At 45.2% G+C, this 27,063-nt stretch overlaps 2 protein-coding genes across 2 annotated transcripts in view; both read left to right on the top strand.

The window, feature by feature from the left end:
* LOC309567520 (uncharacterized protein) overlaps nt 1-27,063 on the top strand; it is a gene marked incomplete at its 5' end in the record, with an annotated part of 1,161,679 nt that overhangs the window by 220,504 nt on the left and 914,112 nt on the right. The gene's annotated exons all lie outside the window — the stretch shown is intronic.
* LOC309566970 (uncharacterized protein) overlaps nt 1-27,063 on the top strand; it is a gene marked incomplete at its 3' end in the record, with an annotated part of 283,334 nt that overhangs the window by 193,910 nt on the left and 62,361 nt on the right. Inside the window, exons 18-23 of the mRNA XM_082272289.1 lie at nt 7,798-7,926; nt 8,013-8,136; nt 8,253-8,350; nt 8,430-8,636; nt 8,762-8,903; nt 19,652-19,824. Of these exons, the coding sequence (XP_082128415.1) occupies nt 7,798-7,926; nt 8,013-8,136; nt 8,253-8,350; nt 8,430-8,636; nt 8,762-8,903; nt 19,652-19,824 (873 nt within the window). The remainder of the gene's footprint in view (nt 1-7,797; nt 7,927-8,012; nt 8,137-8,252; nt 8,351-8,429; nt 8,637-8,761; nt 8,904-19,651; nt 19,825-27,063) is intronic.

Genomic DNA, 27,063 nt, shown 5'->3' with positions numbered 1-27,063 from the left:
TATATGGGGGGACCAGGGTATATTATTAAAAAAAAATTATATATACACACACATATTATATACAGTATATATATATATATATATATATATATATATACACACACACAGACACATAGTGTATATATATATATATATATACAGTATATACACACATAAAATGTGCATATAAAAAAAAACCCCACCTCTAGTCCTCCTGGAGTATTCCTAAGTGGTGCCTATAATCGGACCCCGGTCAAAAACTAACATATAAAAATACCGATCTGCCTAAAATTCAAACAGGACAAACCAGTCGGTAAGTATTACCCAAAATAAAATTTACGGGATATAAAATACCATATAAACCAATAATGATACAATAAATGAAAGAATTGTCCGTCTGCATGATGGCAGGGTTCATGTTTACAACGACTAGAAATTAATCTAATATACGTATATATATATACCCATGGGAAGGGAAAAACACAACTAATTTATTTAGGTGACAGATCCAATCAGACTAACGGGGTACCACGGGGGAAATGGTGAATACGTCTCTCTAACTTAAAGGTCAAGGCAACTAAAAGCTACATCGCCGAGTGAAGCTCAATTGCTTCATTGAGCCCTTTGGGGGTAAGGGAACCTAGGGTGAAGATCCAAACCGCCTCTCTAGTGCAAAGTCTCTTATGTCTTCTACCATTACCTAAATCCTTGCCGATGGCTTCAATTCAGAAGACTTTTAGGCCTTCAGTGCTGCTATTATGCAAATCCGCAAAATGTCAGGGGACTGAATACTTCTCTTTCCTAGTTGTAATATTACTTCTGTGCTCACCTATTCTGATCCTTAATGGATGTCATGTGTGGCCCATATAAAGTAGCCCGCACAGTGGGCTGTATATCACCTATGAATTGCTGGATAGTCTGCACTTTCCCATCAACTGCAATCACTTCTTTTTTGCAGTGGCACATAGGAGCACAGGTGGTGCAGTTTTTTCTTTTAAAGCCCGAAGCGTGTGAATCACACTCAAAAAAGACTTAGCACCCGGTGCATAAAAAAGTGCACACACGCAAACGTGAACACACAAAAACTGCACAGGGTGTGAGAAATGGTCTGGCCTCCGAAGAGGTTGGACCTATACCTTGATCCCCCGGGGCGCAAGACTCCTGACAGGGACTGAGGTACTTCCTATGGTTTGCCTGGCCGAGACCTGGCAAACCCCGTTCTCCAGGGGGACTGCCGAAACAGCCCACCCCAAGTACTGGGTGGGGCTCCCCCGAAGGGAGACCCCCATGAGAGAGGGCGAACTAAGCCAAAAGGCCATGTCCACCCCCTCCCAAGACTTTCAAGGTAGGCCCAGAGACCCACACCGTACTCGTCGTGCAGGAAGAGAAGAGTGAAAGTGAAGTGACACACCACAAAGAAAAATACACACAAACAAAAAGGTGGGGAAGGGGGAGTGGAGGAGTGAATTAGTGCCTAAGTGAAAAACAAAGGCAGGCCTTCCGGCCAGAATAAAAATTCCTCTGGTCGAAGCCAAAAGGCCTTGCCCAAGAGGCAGGTGCTTAAAAAAGTGTGTAGGTGCAGTGACCATGGTGCCGAAAAACTCAAGGCGAGCTGCCCCTCACCAGTGAGAATTAAGGCACCCCTGGGCTGCCACCCCAGGGGCACATACACTATGGGCTTTTTCTACCCCGGCCCAATGGCCAGACCGAGTGTAGCCCTTACCTACCAGGAGGTTTAGAACGTGGACAGCTTAGAGAGAGCCTGCCTTCAACTGGGGACAAGCCTTTTGCAAGGCCAGATTCAACCCAGGAGGAAAGGCCCTCCCACCGCCATCCCTATTCCTCACCAATTACATCCAGGAGCAATACTAACCGTCATTCCCCAGCTTTCTTGCTCCCTTCAAACTGGTAGGGGCGGACCCATTCAAATCAGGAAGGCATTGGAACCATCCGGCTTTCTCTGGTTTGGCCTACTCCGGTCCTCCAGTTACGCACAGAGCGCCCCGGTTAACTTCGGCCATCACCGATACTAACCTTCCGGCTCCATTCCAACACTGATAAGAACAGATACTACACTTGATCTTAGCCAAAAGGCCGAGAAGCGATAGCACAGGTGGTGCAGTTTTTTTTTTTTTTAAAGCCCGTAGCGTGTGCAACACACTCAAAAGACTCCACCCGGTGCATAAAAAAGTGCACACACACAAAGTGAGAACACAAAAAAGCACAGGGTGTGCGACAACGTATGGTCTTCCCTCCGAAAAGGTAGGACCCGAAACCTTGATCCCCCGGGGCGCAAGACTCCTGACGGATATAAGGTACTCATGGTCTGTCTGGCCGAAACCAGACCGACCCCGTTCTTCAGGGGGACTGCCGAAACAGCCCTCCCCAAGTACTAACTGGAGCTCCCCCGAAGGGAGGCCCCATGAGAGAGGGCGAACTAAGCCAAAAGGCCATATCCACCCCCTCCCAAGACTCAAGGCTGGGCCCGAGGACCCACACACTCCAGTCGTGCAAAAAAGAAAACAAAGGTGACAGTGCAGTTGACGGACTCCAAAGAAAAAGACAGACAAACAAAAAGGTGGGGAAGGGGAGTGGGGAAACGGCTTTGGTGCCATGTGAAGAACCAAGGCAGGCCTTCCAGCCGGAATAAAAAAATTCCTCTGATGCAAGCCAAAAGGCCTGTCCTAAGAGGCAGGTGTGAAAAAGGTGTGCATAGTGCAGTGACCAAGGTGCCGAAAAAACTCACAGCGAGCTGCCCCTCACCAGTGAGAGATTAAGGCACCCCTGGGGTGCCACCCCAAGGGCACTTACACTACGGGCTTTTTCAATCTCAGCCCCCGGCCAGACCGAGTGTAGCCTATCCCCACCAGCAGACATCAGAACCTGGACAGCTTAGAGAGAGCTTACCTACAACTGGGGACAGGCCCGTCACCAAGCCAGATCAAAACCCAGGAGAGAAAGCCCTCCCCTCGCCATCCTGTTCCTCAGCCCATTACATCCAGGAGCAGTTCCACCGGGCTCACCCTCCAGACCGGCTTTCCTGCTCCCTTCAAACTGGTTAGGACAGTTCAACCCATTCAAATCAGAAGGCGGCGGGCCCCACATGCTTTCCCAGATGACCTACTCCCCATACCTCAATACTCAGAGCGCTCCGGGTTTCGCTCATACTGGTACTAGCTAAGGCCCATACCAACTGATAAGAACAGATACTACACTTGATCTTAGCCAAAAGGCCGAAAAGCGATAGCACAGGTGGTGCAGTTGCTGACCCCACACCTGTAACTCCCTTTTTGATCAAAACTGGTGGTCCACAGGCCATTTAGAGCGCTATTCTTAGCTTTCCTGATCCTACTTGGTGCTATCATACACCTGAGATCCTTTGGTTTCCTAAAGACTAGTGATGGGCAGAACACCCCATGGTTCAGCTCACACAGAACATCTCGAACAGGGGAAAGTTCTAGCAAACATGCAAACTCTACTAAAGTCTATGGGACACGAACATGAAAATCAAATGTACTCATTTTAAAGGCTTATATGCAAGTTATTGCCGTAAAAGTGTATGGAGGTCCGGGTACTGCCCTGGGGACATGTATCAATGCAAAAAAATGTTTTTAACTGCTCAAAGACCAGGGCCTATTTTGCGATTCGGCACTGCGTGATTTTAACGGACAATTGAGCGACGTTGTACCCAAATGAAATTGACGTCCTTTTTTTCCCACAAACAGAGCTTTCTTTTGGTGGTATTTGATCACCTGTGCAATTTTTATTTTTTGCGCTATAAACAAAAAAAGAGCGACAATTTTGAAAAAATATCAATATTTTTCACATTTTGTTATATGAAATTCCCCCCAAAAAATGTATTTTTGGTAAAAAAAATCGTAATAAGCGTTTTTGGATTGGTTTGCGCAAAAGTTATTGCATTAACTATGGGAAAGATTTATGTAATTTTTATTGTTAACTAGTAATGGCGGCGATCTGCAATTTTTTTTTGTGGGACTGCGACATTGCGGCGGACAGATCGGACCCCTGAATGATATTTCTGACACCTTTGGGGTTACCAGTGACATTACTACAGAAATCAGTGCTATACATATGCACTGTTACTGTAAGAATGACACTGGCAGGGAAGGGGTTAACTTTATTAGTGATCAAGGGGTTAAGTGTGTCCCTAGGGGCGTGACTGTAACTGTAAAGGGGCGTGGTTTGTGATGTAACCACAGAGACATACGATCCTACATAGCAGGATCGTATGATCTCTGTTCTTACATCAGGGAGATTGACAGGCGGCTTTGTTTACATCAGCCATCTGCCTTTCTCCCTCTCCAGCGGGAGATCGCGAGTGGCCGGCGGACATCGTCACTTTGCCCAGAAGGGGCTGACTGTCGCAGTAAATATACTGTGGGCAGTCAGCAAGAGGATAAAACAATCGCTTTTAAAGGAGCAGTGATTTTATTGATGCTTAAAGTGAATAAAAAGAAAAAGAAAAATTCCTTTTCAATATCGTGCCTGAGGGACTGTCCCAGCAAAAACAGGACAGCTGGCAAGTATGCTACACACACAAGGCATGTATGGCGGTAAACTCAGACGCTGACAGTGCGGTCTCTTACACCAGCTGCTCGCTGGTGACACCCGGGTGATTCCGCACTAACCGGCATTTGTTTCACAGAAGTCACGCCCCGAACGCGTTTCGTCATTTCGTCTTCTTCGGCAGTCATTGACATATTGAAGATAAGAAGATGGAGATTATTCTGCCAAGTCATGTATGACACAGAATTAAAAATGGCAAACAAAGCAAAACCATCCAACAAAGATCTACTATGATTGGCTCAACTGCTGGCAGAACCCCAACCAATGTTCTATCATTTCATCACCGGGAAAACTGTGCTGCAGCAAGTCAGCCTTTCCATCTGACTGATTATCCCTTTATATGTAATATACAATGTATCATTGCACTGTATCCCTTTATATCTTTATATGTAACATACAATGAATCATTGGACTGTATCCCTTTATATCTTTATATGTAATATACAATGAATCATTGGACTGTATCCCTTTATATCTTTATATGTAATATACAATGTATCATTGCACTGTATCCCTTTATATCTTTATATGTAATATACAATGTATCATTGCACTGTATCCCTTTATATCTTTATATGTAATATACAATGTATCATTGCACTGTATTCCTTTATATCTGTATATGTAATATACAATGTATCATTGGACTGTATCCCTTTATATGTAATATACAATGTATCATTGCACTGTATCCCTTTATATGTAATATACAATGTATCATTGCACTGTATCCCTTTATATCTTTATATGTAATATACAATGTATCATTGCACTGTATTCCTTTATATCTTTATATGTAATATACAATGTATCATTGGACTGTATCCCTTTATATCTTTATATGTACAAACCGTTTTTGTAATAAAAATCCTTGATTTTATATAACATTTTATGGCACCATTAAATCCCACGTGCCCCATCCCCTCCCCCTATCCCCCCATCTTTCCCTTCCCTATAGTCCTCTGGCAGGATTGCCTATATGTAGTCATTGTGATATGGGATGAAGGTACTTTGTGAATATAATTAATGAGCACTGACTGCCTACTTACCTCATTTATTGATAAACCCCATAAGATGAATGAAGTAGGTGTAAAGTGGAAGCAGTAGATCTGCAGAGAATATTATTTGGAGCCCCTAGCACTTTATATATGAATGTATCCACATATTTTAGTGTATTTGTGATGATTTATGTGCACACACAATAGGACAGCGCTGTGACACATAATGCTCTTCTAGGTGATAAAGGGAATTCTTACCTTTGTTACAGCAGCAGTCCGGTAGAAGTTATTTTTGTAGGTATTTGAGGTGGTACACATAGCGCGGGGTTTTCCATTTATATTGGTGACATAATTGCCCAAATCTGGGGATCCGGAGCCATTTCCACCCTTTACTCTCGGCTGGGTTTCTTTGTATCCATATAACAGATGTTCTACATGACTAAATCTGCAATCAATTTTACTGCAAAATCAAAGGTGCCAAAATGTCTCCCCCCGAGCAGTAATATATTTCTATCCCCCCCTCCCCACCCCGAGCAGTAATATATTTCTATCCCCCCCAAGCAGTAATATATTTCTATCCCCCCCCACCCGAGCAGTAATATATTTCTCCCCCTTGGTGGGAGTGGAGATGACCCATCTATAAGGATATACAGTATATATACACACAGCACAAGGCCGTTTTCAAACTACCAGACGTTTCTCAGGACTGCAGTTCCTCTGAGCTCCACAAGGTGGTGATCTCACTTCTACCCAGACAGGAAGTCTCTATGGAATACAGACAGGAAGTGATGTCAGGTGCAGGCAGGAAGTGGTTGGGTAGACAGGAAATGATGTCGGGCAGAAACAGGACATTCCATTTGGTAGACGTAGAGAGAAGACATTGCAGGAACTGGCGGCAGAAGAGGTAATACTTATATTAACCCTTCAGGGGGATCAGTTGATGAATAATATACCTTGCTTCCAAAGCTGGCCATACATGGTTCAGTTTTATCGTTCAGCCAGTGGGATGAGTAAATAAACGGAAGCGATTCCCTGATCCACACATTGGAGGGGGATGCACTATTGTATTCTGACAATGGGGGGCGCTCCTCCACTCTCAGAATACACAGATCAGTGATGAACCTATTGGCTGCACTATTGTATTCTGACAATGGGGGGCGCTCCTTCACTCTCAGAATACACAGATCAGTGATGAAGCTATTGGCTGCACTATTGTATTCTGACAATGGGGGGCGCTCCTCCGCTCTCAGAATACACAGATCAGTGATGAAGCTATTGGCTGCAGCCGCTGATGGAGTGACTTTTATCCGGCAGTGACCACACATGGATGGAAATGTGACCGATCCCTGCTGAACCAGCTGAATTTCCATGTGTCTATGGTCACCTCCCCTCCCCCTCATCTCCTTCATTATGTAAGTCATGCTGAGATAATCTCCCATTGGCTGAGCAATATTCTCATTTGTCTCTGAGCTCCTTCTTGTTATTCCTCGTCCTGCCTGTTGTTTCCTTGGATTGATTTTCTGTGTAGTGACCCCGGCTTCATCTCTTGGATGCCCTTGTCTGTTGCTTGTCCTAACCTTTATCCTGATTCCTGGATCTCCTCCTCATCTCACACCCAACATGGAGAATGGAATTTGTCATCCGGGAGGCCAAATTTTACGAGAATCCCGGACCCCAAGAATCATAGAAAACACTAAACTGTCCAGATTAAATATTTTCTCACTGGGACCATGGAGCTAAAATCCACACCGACCTTCATATTACCTCCTGATATCCTCATCCTATTATTGTACAACCAATACCAATCCCGATAATTCTCTGTTATCAATATTATCCGTCTACAGGGAAACCTTCATAGATGACGCCACCAATGAGGATGGAGGAGGACCGGAGTCACATGACTGAGAAGATACTAAACCTCACCCTGGAGATCATCTACCTGCTGACCGGAGAGGTGAGGAGGATTCTGGGAGGTCACATGACATCACTCTTATCTCTATTAATAAAACACAGACCTGACCGGAGAGGTGAGGAGGATTCTGGGAGGTCACATGACATCTCTCTTATCTCTATTAATAAAACACAGACCTGACTGGAGAGGTGAGGAGGATTCTGGGAGGTCACATGACATCACTCTTATCTCTATTAATAAAACACAGACCTGACCGGAGAGGTGAGGAGGATTCTGTGATTCTAACATGATATTCCTATTGGTTCTCCAATACAGAGATTTCCTCCTCTGAAGTCAGGTGATCATATGACCATCACAGTGCCTCCATGTGACTCCCTAAAACCTGAGAGACACAGCATGGAGAAGATTCTAGAAGTCACCAAGAAGATGATGGAGCTGCTGACAGGAGAGGTGAGTGGTGCTGGGAATTCTGGGACATTATCCAGTAACAGACAAGGGATGTGTCTGGATGGTGACTGTATCATTGTGTGTGTCAGGTTCCTATAAGGTGTCAGGATGTCACTGTCTATTTCTCCATGGAGGAGTGGGAGTATTTAGAAGGACACAAGGATCTCTACAAGGACGTCATGATGGAGAATCAGCCGCCCCTCACATCACCGGGTAAGAGGAGACTTTATTGTAAAGGAGAGAGCAGTACGGAGGATCCACCTAGATCCCCCATCATCTGATAAACACATAGAAACAATGTATTCAGTCAGTGTGTGTGTTTCCTACAGATGGATCCAGTAATGGGAACCCACCAGAGAGATGTCCCCGTCCTCTGTATTCCCGGGATTCCACACAGGAAGGTCACACCACCCCCCACCATCATCAGGTAGATGAGTGACAATGATTGGTAGTTCTGATTTATATACAGCATGTTTGTTACAATGAATGTTTTATTATATATTCAGAGTGGAGACCTCGGGGATGATAATATTGATGTTAAAGAAGAGTATAAAGAGGAGGATGAGGAGTATGGAGTAATGGAGGAGTTTTCAGAAGGACACAAGGATATGATGGAGCCACCAAATACCAGGAACCCACCAGAGAGATGTCCCCATCCTCTGTATTCCCGGGATTCCACACAGGAAGATCACACCATCCCCCACTGTTACAAGGTTGGTGGGGCGGAGCATTTAGAATATGGACTTGTGGAGAAAATGTGTGGATTCTTTTTATGTAAAGTCGCAATATTAAAGCCTATATTTTACAGATGATATTTTCTCTCGTTTTATTGGTTTAGAGTGAAGATCTGATAGATATAAAATTTGAGGTGAAAGCAGAAGAAGAAGAGACGTATGTGAGGGATGATCAGCAGTCTATGGAGGAGGATGGAATAACGGGGACATTTATAGAGGAGGACACTCCTACAGAGATCAGCACAGGTGGGTCATTACCACTAAATACATTCCTCCACCCATACTGCTCACTGATTGGTCCAGAGTAGGGTGGGGACTGGGTGATATCAGCCTGTAATCCCCTGGTCACTTTCCTGAGCTGTGTTCCCCGTCCTGTATTCCTGTATTTCTCTCGGATAATCTTCCTTCTCTGTGCTGCAGACACAATTTATGTCTCTAGACTGGATTTATGGAGATTCTGCGGTTCACCTGGCAGCAAAATCTTGGCTTGCCCTATAAGTGTTACCAGACCTAGACACCTGGGGTATGTAATGTGGTTCTGTAGAGACGGCCTTGCTTTCTGCCAGTGTAGGGAGAGGTCTGCTGTGCTCATGAGGGAGAGATTGCTAGACACATATAGCGCTGGGAAGATCCACAAAAGTCCTTCTCAGGGCTGGTATTTCGGTATAGGTCTACTAGTATCTTTTGAGCTTAGGGAGAGGTATCCTGTGGTTGCTGTAGGGGCAGTTAGAGATCGGCTGCAGTGACACACAAATCGCTCTGTTAATGACCACAAAAGTCATGTAAAGGGCTGCAAATTTTTTGGTATTACTTTGTAGAAAGCATATTATAGTGAATTAGTACTATTATTGTGCACTGTGCAGCATTGTGACAGGTGTGGTGGTGAGACTGCGCGTTTCTGCAGCAACACTACACACAGTGACAAAAGCACTTATAATGTATTATAACTGGTGTGATAGACCAATTTCCCCCCCCCCCCCCATGCCACATATTGAAGTGGGGTGTTATTTAACAGTATACATTTCTAAGATTGTATTTTAGTCCTGCAAACATTTGGCCTCTTTTGCTGTGTTAGCTCTGCTACACACAGAGACAACAGTTACTGGCCAATTATTTGTAGAACTGGCGGACTGACGGACCGGCAGATAGGGAGGAGAGGCAGGCAGAACTTGCATTGCACAAGAGGTACAAAGCAGACTGCAAATGTTTTAGGAGCGAGCCATCAACCATGTACAGTCACATCTGGCACTCTCAGGACACCGGCACATGGCTCAGCAGTGTGGGCTTTTTTTAATCTGTCTGTTGCTGACACCAGCGTTGCCATCTGCAGCCTTTGCAGTCAACGCATAAGTCACGGTAAGCCCAACACTCACCTAGGGACAACCGCCTTAAGAAGGCACCTGAAATCCACCATCACCAAGCCCAGCGGGAGCAAAACTGTCAGTACCCACAAAGCCACACTCCAGGCTTTCACTGTCCAGCCTCTTCTCCTTCTCCTGTCTCCTCACAGTTGTCCAACACTCCACCTTCCATGATGCCGTCGCCACGTTGTTCTGGAAAAAGGCAGGCTTCTGTGGCTCAAATGTTGGAGCGTAAAAAAAAGGTGTCCGACTACATCGGGTTAACGGCCGATGTGGACGCTCTGAGGAGTGATGATCCCCTGGACTACTAGGTGGGCATGCTTGACCTCTGACCAGATCTTGAACAATTTGCAATGGAACTGTTAGCTTGCCCCCCGTCCAGTGTCCTGTCCGAAAGGACGTTCAGCGCAGCAGGGGGGATCGTGACAGATAAGCGCACTCGCCTAGCTCATGACAGTGTAGACTAGTACTACCTCACATTTATAAAAATTAATGAGGCATGGATCTCTGAGAAATTCAACACATGTGACCAGTAGACCAGGTTTCATTGAAATTCCTCATGCCAGGCCACAAATATCCGAAAGACCGCCATCCACCCACAATTCCTGGTCCTTGGCTTCGCTAAATACAGCGGCATAAAAGGCATTTCATGTCCATTGAATGGCTAATTTTTGCAGCCTATACAGGCCAACACTTACTGTTCTGTGTACTGTGAATGCCTACTGTACCTCTAGCCATCATATACTACGTTCTTTGATGTCAGTTCAACCCATGTGAGCTCATGTTTGCAGCCTAAACAGCCCGCCACCAACTTGTGTATACAGTGAATGCCTACTGTACCTCTAGCCATCATATACTACGTTCTTTGCTGTCAGTTCAAACCATGTGAGCTAATTTTTGGAGCCTATCTGAGTATACTTTTACAAGTGTATTTGTGTCCTGCAACAATATTGCCTCTTTTGCTGAGTGGAGTCTGATACACACAGTGCCAAACTCACTGGCCAATTTTTTGAACAACTGGTGTGATAAACCAGTGGCCCCCAATACCACATATTGAAGTGGGGTGTGATCTGAGTATACTTTCATAAGTGTATTTGTGTCCTGCAACAATATTGCCTCTTTTGCTGAGTGAAGTCTGATACACACAGTGCCAAACTCACTGGCCAATTTTTTGAACAACTGTAGTGATAAACCAGTGGCCCCCCAATACCACATATTGAAGCGGGGTGTTATTTAACAGTATACTTTTCTAAGATTGTATTTTAGTCCTGCAAAAATTTGGCCTCTTTTGCTGTGTTAACTGTGCTACACACATTGACAACAGATACTGGCCAATTATTTGTAGAACTGGTGTGATAAACCTGTGGCCCCCCAATACCACAGATTGAAGCGGGGAGTTATCTACACAGACACATGGTCTAGCAAACACGGGCAGGGAAGGTATATCACTTTTACTGCCCACTGGGTGAACTTTCTGATGGCCGTTAAGCATGCAACGCGTGGCACCCGTGTAGATTTAGTTGTACTGCCACGGATTGCAAGCAGGCCTGCCTCTTCATTTCCTCCTCCTCCATCCTCCCTCTCCTCCTCGGCTGACTCCTCCTCTTCCGCTGCTACCGTCTCTTCTCCTGCACCACCCAAGATCCCCAGAACCTATTCCACATGCCAGGTGAGACGTTGCCATGCTGTGCTGTGTCTGTTGTGCCTGGAAGCCAAGAGCCACACTGGTCCTGCACTCCTTTCAGCTTTGCGTTCACAGGCAGATCAGTGGCTGAATTTGTCAGTTGGTAAAGTGGTGTGCGATAACGGTACCAATCTGCTGAGCTCGTTGAAACAGGGCAAAATAACACACGTGCCATGCATGGCACACGTCCTGAACTTGGTGGTGCAGCTATTCGTTGCCAAATATCCTGGGGTCCAGGACGTCTTGCGGCAGGCCAGGAAAATCTCGGGCCATTTCCAAAGATCTTACACAGCCATGGCTCGCCTTGCTGAGATTCAGCGGCGACACAACCTGCCCCTCAGGCGTCTTATTTGTGACTGCCCGACGCAATGGAACTCAACGTTGCATATGCTCGATAGGCTGCTCCAGCAGAAACGTGCAGTTAATGACTACCTGTTCGAACTCGGTGGCAGGACAGGTTCTGGGGAGCTTGGGTTTTTTTCAACTCGCCAGTGGCTGCTCATGCGGGACGCATGCAGACTTCTGCGGCCATTCGATGAGATCACCAAACTGGTCAGTCACGGCCAGGGCGCCATAAGTGACATCATACCTTACGCCTTGTTTCTGGAGCGTGCATTGCATTGTATCATTGAGCAAGCCGTCGAGGAGCTGGAGCAGGAGATCAGGAAGTCGCAATGTTGAATGAATTCCCAGGGAGTGCTACTCCATCTGAGACAAATCAACAGCAGGAGTCTGAAGAGGAGTCAGAGGAGGAGGATGATGCCGGGGGGTGGATGAGGAGGAGCAAGAAGAGCATACTTTAAACCTTTCTGGGATCCCTGTTGTTATCCATGGATGGGGGAGGAGAACGAGGACAACATTATCTTGGATGATGAGCTGTAAGCAGGCCACTATACCGCTTCCAGTTTAGTGGGAATGGGGGCCTACATGCTGCAGTGTTTTAAGGGGGACCCCCGTATAAAACGCATAAAGGCCAAGGACCAGTACTGGGTGGCAATGTACTTAGACCCCCGGTACAAACTCAAAATGGCGGAAATGTTACCACAATCACAGAGGGCGGTCAGAATGCAGCACTTCCAGGCCTTGCCGCGGGAAATGCTACATTCTGCTTTTCCGTGCGCTGGCAAAGGAATTTCCAGTCACAGAGAGACAGTTGTGGGTAGCAATCCAACAGAAGAGGGCGGTTTGAAGATGTCTTGGTCACTTCAGATATGAGATCCTTCTTTCAGCCGATCCATCGACAGCTGTACTCCTGATCCAGCATGAGGGAACGCCTAGACCGACAGGTGTCCGACTACATCGGGTTAACGGCCGATGTGGACGCTCTGAGGAGTAATGAACCCCTGGACTACTGGGTGGGCAGGCTTGACCTCTGGCCAGAGCTTGCATAATTTGCAATGGAAATGTTGGCTTTCCCCCCATCCAGTGTCCTGTCCGAAAGGACGTTCAGCACAGCAGGGGGGATCGTGGCCGATAAGCGCACTCGACTATATCATGACAGTGTAGACTACCTCACATTTATAGGCATGGATCTCTGAGAAATTCAACACATGTGACCAGTAGACCAGGTTTCATCGAAATTCCTCCACCCACAACAATTCCTGGTCCTTGGCTTCTCTACATACAGCGGCATAAAAGGCATTTCATGTCCATTAAATGGCAAATTTTTGGGGCCTTTCAGGGCTGACAATTATTTTTTCTGTGAATGCCTAATGTACCTCCAGCCACCAAATACTAAGTTCTTGGCTGTCAGTTCAAACCATGTGAGCTAATTTTTGGAGCCTATACAGGCAGACACTTACAGTTCTGTGTACTGTGAACGCCTACCATACCTCTAGCCATCAAAAACTACGTTTTTTGCTGTCAGTTCAAACCATGTGAGCTAATTTTTGGAGCCTATACAGGCCGACACTTATGGTTCTGTGTACTGTGAACGCCTACCATACCTCTAGCCATCAAAAACTACGTTTTTTGCTGTCAGTTCAAACCATGTGAGCTAATTTTTGCAGCCTATACAGGCCGACACTTACGTCTGTATACTGTGTGAATGCCTAATGTACCTTCAGCCACAGAATACTACGTACTTAGCTGTCAGGTAAACCCATGTGGGCTAATGTATGGGGCCTGGAATGGGCGACACTTACTTCTGTATCCTGTGAATGCCTACTGTACCTTCAGCCACAGAATACAACGTTCTTAGCTGTCAGGTAAACGCACTTGGGCTAATTTTTGGGGCCTGGAATGGCCGACACTTACTACTTTATCCTGTGAATGCCTAATTTTTCAGACTGGAAATGAAAAACAATGGGTCTGTAACGGTTCCACCAAATTGTGGAATGGATGCGGACCCATTTTACAGATGTGTGAATGGATCCTATATGTATTAGACAATGTATTTACCGGCTGCTGTCAGTTCTGGCTGATTTATGAAAAAAAAAAAAATAAAAGAATTTAAGGCAACTTTTTCAATTGCAATCCTTCTGTTATGACATATTCCATGTGCTGGGGCTATTTGTGCACAGCTAGTACATCTTTTGTGGCTGCAAATATGACCTAAAGGTTTTTAAAGTTCGCCTCCCATTAAAGTCAATGGGGCCCGCCGCGAACTCGCGGTTCGCGGACTTTTGAGAAAATTTGTGGCTGGCGTTCGCGAACTGCCCCGGCCGATGTTCGTCCATCACTAGTCTTCTGCCCCATTTCTGGGTCTAGTAAGATCTCTGACAGAACAATTCTCCCGGGGTTACTTGTTCTGTTATTTGCTGGCTGTGCCGGGTGGAAGGATATGTCTGTATCTCACACCCAAGTCACTGAGTGCAGTCTCAGGAGATGGGAGGCAGCGGTGTGGGACCTCTACAACTTGTCTCATGTAACATTTAAGCTTCCACTGATTACTGAATACCAATATTATGAGTTTTGACCCTTACACTATATACTCTATGTTGTACATTACATACTCCTGACCCCTGCACTATATACTCTATGTTGTACATTACATACTCCTGACCCCTGCACTATATACTCTATGTTGTACATTACATACTCCTGACCCCTGCACTATATACTCTATGTTGTACATTACATACTCCTGACCCCTGCACTATATACTCTATGTTGTACATTACATACTCCTGACCCCTGCACTATATACTCTATGTTGTACATTACATACTCCTGACCCCTGCACTATATACTCTATGTTGTACATTATATACTCCTGACATAAATATGCTGCATATGCGGACGATATTCTTTTTTTTTTACAAAAAACATTTATCTCTCTGCCTAATTTAGTCTCTGCATTGAAGGAGTATCAATTATTATCTAACTTTAAGATTAATATGAATAAATCGGAAATAATGAATATTAAGCTTTCCCCTTCAGAGATTGATAAAATTTAGCCCTCATTTCCGTTTAGGTGGCAACCACAAAGTTTAAAATATCTGGGAATCCAGCTTACGCCTAAAATCTCTAGGATAATTAGATATAATTATATACCGTTAATGAATGGGATTAAGGACCTCCTACGAAGGTGGTCATCTATTTCACATTCTTGGGTGGGGAAGGTAAATGTAATAAAAATGGCTATACTACCCCAAATATTATTTTTATTGCAGATGATTCCACTGGATGTCCCTACCAGCTTTGTTTCTGTAACTCAAAGGTTACTTTCTAAATTTGTTTGGAAAGGCAAACCACCTAGAGTTGCGAACACAACTTTATTTCGTATTAAACCAAAGGGAGGCCTCGCGTTACCCCAATTGAAATTATATTATTATGCGGTAGCCTTATCTAGAATAGTGGATTTGGTACATATGAATAAGACTAAACTCTGGGTGCAGGTGGAACAGGAATTATGTGGGGTAGACATTTCTAGGTCTCCGTGGATACCACATAATTATAGAACATTTGACGCCTCGGTTTCACCAATTACTCTAGCATCGCTAGTGGTCTGGGATGCTATGTTTAAAAAACTTAAATGGATGTATAATTCACCCTTAATGCCACTAGTGGGACATGCTATGTTCCCCCCAGGCATTTTAGACCCTGGCTTTAAACACTGGTCCTGGGAAGAGGATCTACGCATAGGCCATGTATATAAGGAGAACCAAATAAAACCCTTAAATGAAATCTTGTATCCAAGATATCCATCTAGGTTGGATGAATGGAGATATGGCCAGTTGGTGAATTTTTTGAACTCACTTCCTAAACCTATAAGGAGCGATTCAGAGCTCAACCCTATAGAAGAGTTGTTCCAGACTCAACAGCCACTAAAGCATGCCATTGCAGCCTTTTATAATGTATTATTGAAAATGTATTACCCTGAGGAACCGAGTTATTTTGCCAAATGGGAAAAAGATTTGGGGAGTGTTTTATCGGATCGTCAGAGGGGGAGAATTCTCCAAGTGGCCCTTTCTTCTTCAGTATCTTCTAAAATAATGGAAGTCAATTTTAACCACTTAAGCCCCGGAGGATTTGGCTGCTAAACGACCAGAGGGCATTTTGCGATTCGGCACTGCGTGACTTTAACGGACAATTGCGCGGTCGTGCGACGCTGTACCGAAACGAATTTGGCGTCCTTTTTTTCCCACAAACAGAGCTTTCTTTTGGTGGTATTTGATCACCTGTGCGATTTTTTGATCACGCGCTATAAACAAAAAAAGAGCGTAAATTTTGCAAAAATAGCAATATTTTTCCCTTTTTTTTATATGAAATTCCCCCAAAAAAAAATGTAAAAATCAAAATTTTTTAATATTTTCGGCCAATTTGTTTTATGCTACCTATGTTTGGTAAAAAAAATCGCAAAAAGCGTATTTTGATTGGTTTGCGCAAAAGTTATTGCGTTTACTAACAAAGGGAAAGATTTTTGTCATTTTTGTTGTTTTTTTTTTTAACGCGTAATGGCGGCGATCTGCGATTTTTTTTGCGGTACTGCGACATTGCGGCGGACAGATCGGACCCTTGACTGACATTTTTGACACTTTTGGGGTTACCAGTGACATTTCTACAGTAATCAGTGCTATACATATGCACTGTTACTGTAAAAATGCACTGGTAGTGAAGGGGTTAACTTTATTTGAGAGGGAGGGGCTGTGTGTGTCCCTAGGGGCGTGATTCTAACTGTGATTGGCTGTGGCTTCAACTGTATGAGGAGTGATCAATGGATCTACATAGTAGATCCATGTGATCAGCTCTCATACAGAGAGGAGAATGACAGGCAGCTTGTTTACACAAGCTGCCTGACTATCTCCCTCTCCCCCGCCGATCGCAGAGTGGCCGGCGGCGATCGGGTCCGCCGGTCACGCGCGCAGGGGGGTCCGTGACCACGCGGGAGCGGGAGCGCGCCTCCGGCGGCGCGCGCTCGCTCCCTAAACCCTCACAGGCGAGCGACGTAGACCTACGTCACTTTGCCTGTGAGGGGCTGACCGCCGACGTAGATAGTCGTGCGGCGGTCGGCAAGTGGTTAAACTTCTGTCAAGATGGCACTATACCCCAGCAAAGTTACATGCAATGTTTCCTACAAGATCGGCTCTGTGCTGGAGGAATTGTGGTCAAGTGGCTACACATGCGCATATTTGGTGGACGTGCCCGGTCATTCAAAAGTACTGGGATAAAATATTGTTAACTATTAATAAGATAACTGGTTTAGATCTGGTTTAGATCTGACACAGGATCCCTGGAGAATTCTCTTTCACTACACTATGGAACCTTTGAAGGTATATAAAAGCTCTATAATACCACATCTCTTGAACGCAGCAAAAGCAATTATCCCAGTAAAGTGGGGGGAAGCGGAACCACCCACTTTGAGAGAGTGGTGTATTAAGGTCGATTCCATAGCGCTCATGGAGGACCTTACGTATATTTCTAAAGGGCAGATAATTAACCACTTGCCGACTGCCTAACGCCGATCTACGTCGGCAGTCAGCCCCTCACAGGCAAAGTGACGTAGGGCTACGTCACTAGCTTGTGAGGGTCTAGGGAGCGAGCGCGCGCCCCCGGAGGCGCGCTCCCGCTCCCGCGTGGTCACGGACCCCCCCGCGCGTGTGACCAGCGGACCCGATGTCCGCCGGTCACTCGGCGATCGGCGGGGGAGAGGGAGAATGTCAGGCAGCTTGTGTAAACAAGCCACCTGTCATTCTCCTCGCTGTAAAGACACTGATCAAACGGATCTAGTATGTAGATCCGTTGATCAGTGTCCTTACAGCTCAAGCCACAGCCAATCACAGTAGAAAGCACGCCCCTAGGGATACACACAGCCCCTCCCTCCCAAATAAAGTTAACCCCTTCACAACCAGTGTATTTTTACAGTAACAGTGCATATGTATAGCACTGATTACTGTAGAAATGTCACTGGTAACCCCAAAAGTGTCACAAATGTCAGTCAAGGGTCCGATCTGTCCGCCCCAATGTCGCAGTACCGCAAAAAAAATCGCAGATCGCCGCCATTACGCGTTAAAAAAAAAAACAACAAAAATGACAAAAATCTTTCCCTTTGTTAGTAAACGCGATAACTTTTGCGCAAACCAATCAAAATACGCTTTTTGCGATTTTTTTTACCAAACATAGGTAGCATAAAACAAATTGGCCGAAAATTTTAAAAAATTTTGATTTTTACTTTTTTTTTGGGGGGAATTTCATATAAAAAAATGTGAAAAATATTGTTATTTTTGCAAAATTTACGCTCTTTTTTTGTTTATAGCGCGTGATCAAAAAATCGCACAGGTGATCAAATACCACCAAAAGAAAGCTCTGTTTGTGGGAAAAAAAGGACGTCAAATTCATTTAGGTACAGCATCGCACGACCGCGCAATTGTCCGTTAAAGTCACGCAGTGCCGAATCGCAAAATACCCCCTGGTCAGGAAGGGGGTAAAATCTTCCGGGGCTTAAGTGGTTAAGAGAAATAAAAATTTAAGCTAGACAGTAACTGGATTGAAAGTGATGGGTAATATGATAGCTGGATGAGCAAGTAATACGCTAAGGAGTAAAAGATCCAACTGAAAGATGTTTTAGTAAAATTTTTCTCTTTTTAATAATGCCCCGCCAGGAGGTCCCCTCCTCCCCCCTTTTTTTTTCTTTTTTTAGGTATGTCGGATGTGTTAAATGTAGGTTATGTGTAGTGTGTAATGGTTGTGGAAAGTGTGTACTATTTGAAAATCAATAAAAAGATGTTAAACAAATAAAATATACTCCTGACCCCTGCACTATATACAATATAAATAAATATATATATATATATATATATATATATATATATATATATATATATACTATAAACTATGTGTTATACATTACATTATTCTGATACTACTGTATATAGTCCTAACTTTTGGATCCCATATGATAAGTTGTACATTGCATAGTCCTTACCTCTTTTGCACCCATTTTCTACCAGCTGGACATTTTATATCTGGTGATTTAATTGGAGGACAGACTTTTACATGGTGATAATAATGTGATAACATCCTCAGACTTTGGAACCTTAAACAGAAAGTAATAATGAGGGAGGAGTCAGTAACCCAATGATGGAGATCTTCAGGATCAGTCCAGTCTTCATCTTGGTTGTTCTCCCCTCATCCTCACTCTCTGACCTCTGGTGGGGCTCAGCCCACTGTTATTCATGACTAAATCATGGACTAAATAAGGAAGTGCAGGACTTCTTGTGTTGGGAAGATGGCAATGAGTGATAGAGGGGGAGGGGACACTCGTCCTATAATCCCCTCATCACTGTCACTCCTATAAAAGACAGTTCTCGTTGTTTACTCACTCTCTGACTAAGGTCCATGAATAAAGAAATGAACTGGTAGGAGATCAGAGGACCCATTTACTAGTTACCCATTGAGGGGGGAATTGTAAGATCTTCAGAGACAAAGCTGCCTGATGTGGGCGGAGTCCTGGTTTAGGGGAACCAATCTGCTGATGTCTAGTAATAATCTTTGTATTTCTATTTTAGTAGATGGACGGGAGATGAGGAAAACCTCAGAGGATTCTCTCACTTTGTCTCCAGACTGTAAAGTAGAAGATGAGGACATCACACAGTATAGTCCAGGAGAAAACCCGGCTACCTCAAATGTCCATCCAGCACCACACAGTGTAGATGGACCATCGTATTCCTCTTATCCTGAGGAACCTCAGACTGTGAGGCACGGTCCTGGACCATCGTATTCCTCTTATCCTGAGGAACCTCAGACTGTGAGGGACGGTGCCGCCCTTCCAACAGATAAGAGGTTTTCATGTACTGAGTGTGGGAAGTGTTTCCGTTTTAAATGCAAACGTAATGATCATAAAATAACTCACACAGGGGAAAAGCCATATTCCTGTCCTGAGTGCGGTAAATGTTTTTCAATGAAGTCCTCTCTTTACATACATCAGAGATCTCACACGGGGGAAAAGCCGTATTCCTGTCCCGAGTGCGGGAAATGTTTTTCACACAAGTCCAGTCTTGACACACATCAGAGATCTCACACGGGGGAGAAGCCGCATTCCTGTCCTGAGTGCGGGAAATGTTTTTCACGAAAGTCTTATCTTTACTCACATCAGAGATCTCACACGGGGGAGAAGCCATATTTCTGTTCTGTGTGTGGGAAATGTTTTTCAGAGAAGACCAATCTTTCCAGACATCGGAGATCTCACACGGGGGAGAAGCCGTATTCCTGTCCTGAGTGTGGGAAATGTTTTTCACAGAAGTCCAATCTATATAGACATCAGAGATATCACATGGGGGAGAAGCCACGTTCCTGTCCTGAGTGAGGGAAATGTTCCTCTCTGAAGTCCTGTCTTGCTGTACATCAGGGATCCCAAACACTCGAGGTGTATTAGTGCCTTGAGTGCGGGAAATGTCTTCTATATGAATGTTGGTGGACGTGTGGGGAAGAAGCACACCCTGATATACACCTTAGATATACTCCATGGCTGATCTTCATCATGTAAGAAACACTTCATAAGGAGACCAGAGATCACAAAGACATGGATGAAGTGTTGTCCTGTGTTGGCCATTAATAGTAGTAGAAAAAAATAAAAATGGAGTCCTTACCTTTCATTGGCTGAGTACATTTTGTGCGGGAAGATTTCACAAACACTTGGCGTCTATTTAAAAAATGTATTTGCAATTTTCGCACACTGGGGACTGTCCTAATATATTTCTTAATCTTAGTAGCAGCTGAAAGGACCCCCCAATCCCAGTGAGGAAATAAAATCAGCGCTAAGTATTTAGAAGTCCTCTGATGTTCCCTCCGTCAATATAAATGTCTTTCCAAAAGTTCTCAATCTTTCCAAATCCAATGTAGGCCAAAAATGTCAACACCGTCCTTTCTGCTTGTGGATCCCTTGTGGCGCTTCACTCAAGAAGGTGAATATTCTCCAGAAATAGAAATGCCATATATCAGGGCTTGACAAATTTGCTTGGACTCTAAGAGCCAGCTTAAGAAGTTAGGAGCCAGTTTTTTTCCACGAAACGCATGCGGAATGGCCGGCTTCTGTCAGAGCGGCTGCCATACACACGGGATGAATAGCGGCCAGTTTTTATTGAACCGACTGATGTTGCCCGGCCCGTGTGTATTACATAGTTACATAGTTAGTGAGGTTGAAAAAAGACATCAGTCCATCCAGTTCAACCTATGATGTGTGTGTGTGTTTGCTTTTACCCGTACATTGTATACCCCTGTATGTTGTACATTGTATACCCCTGTATGTTGTACATTGTACACCCCTGTATGTTGTACATTGTACACCCCTGTATGTTGTACATTGTACACCCCTGTATGTTGTACATTGTATACCCCTGTATGTTGTGGTCTCTAAGGTGCCCATCTAATAGTTTTTTGAAACTATCGATGACTCCTGCTGATACGACTGCTTGTGGAAGAGAATTCCACATCCTTACCGCTCTGACAGTGAAGAACCCCTTACGCACTTTAAGGTTAAACCGCCTTTCCTCTAGTTTTAGTGAGTGGCCACGTGTCTTATTGTATTCCCTTTCTCTGAATAGTTTGTTCCTTATGCTAGGGTCACCAGTACAGTATTTGTAAATTGATATCATATCCCCCCTCGATCGTCTCTTCTCCAGAGAGAATAGGTTCAGTGCTTGTAGTCTTTCCTCATAGCTGATGTCCTCCATTCCCCTAATTATTTTTGTTGCCCTTCTCTGGACTCTTTCCAGTTCCAGCACATCCTTCCTGAGGACCGGTGCCCAGAACTGGACAGAATACTCCAGATGTGGCCGGACCAGAGTCTTGTAGAGCGGGAGAATAATCTCTTTATTTCTGGAGTGAATCCCCTTTTTTATACATCCCAGTATTCTGTTGGCTTTGCTTGCAGCGGCTTGGCATTGCATGCCACTGCCAAGCCTGTTGTCTACCAGTACCCCCAGGTCCTTTTCCATCCTAGACTCATCCAGAGGTTCCCCCCCTCGTGAGTAGCTTGCTTTCTGGTTTCTGGTCCCCAAGTGCATTACTTTACATTTTTCAACATTAAACCTCATCTGCCATGTAGTTGCCCACCCCGTTATTTTGTTCAGGTCTGCTTGTAAGGTTTCCACATCCTGCATAGAAGATATTGGCATGCTTAGTTTAGTATCATCTGCAAATACTGAGATTGTACTAGATATCCCCTCCTCTAGATAATTTATGAATAAATTAAACAGGATTCGTCCCAGGAGAGAACCCTGGGGGACCCCACTTTCCACACCCGCCCAATCCGAGTACTCCCCATTAATCACCACCCTCTGTACTCTCCCCTGGAGCCAGTTCTCTATCCAGGTACTCACCTTATGGTCCATACCTACCTTCCTTAGTTTGTACAATAAGCATTTGTGGGGAACGGTGTCAAAGGCCTTTGCAAAGTCCAGATACACCACATCCACCGGCTTTCCTTTATCTAGGTGGCAGCTCACTTCATCGTAGAAGGTTAATAGATTGGTTTGGCAAGAACGATTTTTCATGAATCCATGCTGATTACTACTAATAATACCGTTTTCATTACTAAAGTCTTGTATGTGGTCCCTTAACATCCCCTCCAAAATCTTGCCGGCCTATAGTTACCCGGGATACATCTTGGCACCTTTTTAAATATTGGTACCACATTGGCTTTTTTCCAATCAGCTGGCACCATACCCGTCTGTAAACAATCCTTAAAGATCAAGAATAATGGTCTGGCAATCACCTGGCTGGGCTCTTTAGCCGCTTTACCACCGCCCACAGTAATATTACTGCGGCAGAGTGGCTCGTTATCGTCTGACGACGTAGTACTACGTCGTCAGACACTCCCCCTTCTGGGCGGCGCTTGCGCGCCGCCAGAGGCTCGCTCCCGCTGTTTTCATTCACAGCGGGAGTCGGGCCAGGGGAGGAGCAGCGGCGATCGCCGCTGCTCTGCCCCGATCGCCGGGGATCTAGTCTGGAGATCCGCCCGCCTGTGTAAACACAAGCGGGCGGATCTCCATAGTGACAGGGAGTGACAGATCGGACTGTTCAGCATAGCTGGACATCCGATCTGTCCATGACTCACTCAGTCACCTCCCCCCCCTACACGTCAGTAAGCACCAGGCATACATTAACCCCTCCCTCTCCAATAAAATTAACCCCTTCCCTGCCAGTGTCATTTTTACAGTAACAGTGCATATATATAGCACTGATTACTGCAGTAATGTCACTGGTACCCCCAAAAGTGTCAAAAATGTCAGTCAAGGGTCCGATCTGTCCGCCGCAATGTCGCAGTCCCGCAAAAAAAATCGCAGATCGCCGCCATTACGCGTTAAAAAAAAACCACCAAAAATGACAAAAATCTTTCCCTTTGTTAGTAAACGCAATAACTTTTGCGCAAACCAATCAAAATACGCTTATTGAGATTTTTTCTACCAAACATAGGTAGCAGAAAACAAATTGGCCAAAAATTTTTAAAAAAATTGGTTTTTACATCTTTTTTTGGGGGAATTTCATATAAAAAAATGTTAAAAATATTGTTATTTTTTCAAAATAAACGCTCTTTTTTTGTTTATAGCGCAAAAAGTAAAAATCGCACAGGTGATCAAATACCACCAAAAGAAAGCTCTGTTTGTGGGAAAAAAAGGACGTAAATTTCGTTTGGGTACGGCGTCGCACGACCGCGCAATTGTCAGTTGAAGTTGCACAGCGCCGAATCGCAAAAAGTGGCCTGGACGGAAGACAGCAAAATCCTCCGGTGGTAAAGTGGTTAAGAACCCTCGGGTGCAAGCCATCCGGTCCCGGTGATTTATTTATGTTAAGTTTCTCTAGTTTAGTTCTAAGTCTATCTTCTGTTAGCCATGGCGGCACTTCCTGAGGTGTGTTGTTTAGTTTGGCCTTACAAGCTGGGTCATCTTTTATGGGGCCAATGTGTTCTGGCCTCGCTTTCTTACTGTTTATATACTTAAAGAACTTCTTGGGGTTTCTTTTTACTCTCCTCCGCAATGTCTCTCGTGTTCTATTTTAGCCGCCCTGATTTCGTCTTTACATTTCTTATTACACTCTTTGTAATGTTTAAATGCTGCCAATGACCCCTCAGTCTTGTATTTTTTGAAGGCCTTTTCTTTAGCACTAATATGCATTTTTATGTTGGAGTTTTGCTCTTTTAAATTTATTTCCCTTTGGAATGCACTGGCCAATCCCCTTGTTAAGTATGCTCTTGAAGCACTCCCATTTTTCCTCCGTGTTCTTTGTTCCCAGGGTTCTATCCCATTTGATATTTTCTAGCAGCGAGCACAGTTTTGGGAAATGGACTCTTTTGAAATTCAGCGTCCTTATATTACCACTCTGCTTCCTATTACTGTAATTAATACTGAAACTTATTGACCTATGGTCACTGTTTCCTAAGTTTTCCCGTATTTCTATATCCGTGAGCAGGTCTGTATTGTTGGTAATCAGTAGGTCAAGTACCGCATTGTTTCTTGTCGGTGCATTCACCATCTGACCCATGAAATTGTCCTGCAAAACATTTAGGAACTGCCTAGCCTTGGCTGAGTGTGCAGTTCCTTCTGCCCAGTCTATATCAGGATAAATAAAGTCCCCCATTATAATGACATTTCCCATCCTTGCTGCCAATCCTATCTGTAAAATGAGGTCCGCCTCCCCCTCCTCCCTCTTGTTGGGGGGCCTATAGCATACGCCCAAAATTACCTTCCCCACCGTGCCTTCCCTTTGAAGCTCTACCCATAGGGATTCTGCCTCGTCCTTAACTCCATTATTAATATCATCCCTCATATTTATCTGTATACTGTTCTTAATATACAGACATACCCCTCCCCCTTTTTCACCCTCTCTATCTCTGCGATAAAGGGAATACCCCTGAATGGTCGCCATCCAGTCATGAGAGCTGTCAAACCAAGTCTCTGTTATCCCCACAAAATCTAAGTCCTCCTCAAACATCAGCAGCTCCAGCTCTCCCATCTTGTTGGCCAGGCTTCTGGCATTGGTATACAAGCCTCGTAATTTTGATCGGTTACATATATCGTCATTTGATGTTTTTAGGCTGCTCTCTTGATTTTTCCCCATACCCACCCTGGGTTTAAGAGCTCCGAACACCCTACCGCTAATGCCCCCATTTCTGCCCTCTGAAACTTGCTTTCCACTGGCTAATTCTACATCTGTACCCTCCCCCCATCACCTAGTTTAAAACCCCCTCTAACTTTTTTGGCCATCTTCTCACTCGTACGGCGGCACCCTCCCCATTTAGGTGCAATCCGTCCCTACCAAAGAGCCGGTGGCCGACTGAGAAGTCGGCCCAGTTCTCCAGGAACCCGAAACCCTCCTTACTACACCAGCTCCTCAGCCACTTGTTAACTTCCCTAATCTCCCGCTGCCTCTCTGGTGTGGCTCGAGGTACAGGTAGTATTTCGGAAGTCCCTGAAATCGTTTAGGACTCTCCATCTTCCTCTGCCTATGTCATTGGTACCCACGTGTACCATGACAGCTGGGTCTTCCCCAGCCTCACCCAATAATCTGTTCACCCGATCAGCGATGTGCCAAACCCGAGCGCCCGGCAAACAACAGACGTTGCGCACACGGTCTTTGGGACAGATTACACTGTCTGTCCTTCTAATAATTGAGTCCCCTACCACCAGCACCTGTCTTTCCTTTCCTTTTCTCCCGGACTCACTGGAGGAGTTCTTCCCCTGGCAGCTAGGGGCGTTGCTCTGCTCCAGCAATGCTGGTCCCTGACTGGTTTCCCCAACATCACACAACGGGGCGTATCTATTGGGGTGCTCCAGCCCAGGATCAGCCTCCTTGCCTTGTCCCCTTCTACCCCTCCTAACTGTCACCCCTCTACTCTGCTCTGATGCCTGCACCTCCAATGCTCCGCCCACCTCTGTGCAGACCCCTGCCTGCACCTGACTGGTACGATCCTGGCTCTCCTCCGGTATGGACATTCGTGTACTTGGCTTGATGGTGTGTTGGGCAGTGTCTCACTCGGGAAGGACAGTGCAGTAAGGTGGGGGGCGATAGGTGATCCAGTACCTCATGCCACCTTAGGCCCTTTTCATATGGGTGCCTCCGCTAAGTGGAATCCGCTTCCTCAGCGGGGATTTCTCCGCTAATCCTTGAGTAGGCGGATGACAAGTCCTGTCCACTCCGCTATGCAGAGCAAACATGGACACAGTCAAGCTCTCCTCTATGGAGCGATCGGATGGAAATGGACTGCCTGTCCATTTCCATCCAATGCCATTCGATTCAGTCCACCAGACGAATAGAAAATAGGGCCACCATCCATCTGTTTTTGGTGGACAGGGTGGGATGGAGGCGGGTGTCAGCGGACATCGGCCACTCCATAGAGGGGACTGAAGGGTCCGATTAGGTCCGTCTGGAAAACTGACAGGAATCGGATCAGACAACACGTGTGAAAGTGGTCTTCAATTGTGTGACATGGCCAGGAGAGGATGAAAAATAATACAAAATTTATTTTAATTAAAAAAAAAAAAAAAAATGAATAAACTGTTTCCATCTTTAGCGAGGGTGTGAATAGAACTGAGGCTGTTCCAACCAACCGCCCCACACTCCCTGTCCACTCACCATTAAGCATAGGGCATCAGATGAAGCCTGCAACAACTTCAGTCTCTTCTCCTCTTGGGAAGGAGATGGGCGGGCAGTGAGAACAGGCCGGGGAAACACTCAGCGCTGTTAGTGACTGCTTGTCATATACCCAGTCACCACATGAGGACGCCAGTTCCCTGATAGAAGCGTCTCACTCCAGAAGGCCATGGCCTCAATTATCAGGTGGTGCTACATCTTAGTCTATGCATCCGTGGGGGGGGGGTCGGGGTGCACGGGGACAAGACACCTCTTGCAGTGCAGTCCAGGCACCAGGTCGCGAAATTTAGTCGCCAATGTTCATATATACTGTGTATATATATATATATAT

Source organism: Pelophylax lessonae (genome assembly GCF_965119305.1).
Source record: "Pelophylax lessonae genome assembly, chromosome: 11".
NCBI lineage: Eukaryota > Metazoa > Chordata > Amphibia > Anura > Ranidae > Pelophylax > Pelophylax lessonae.
This window is presented reverse-complemented; position numbering and strand designations above follow the sequence as displayed.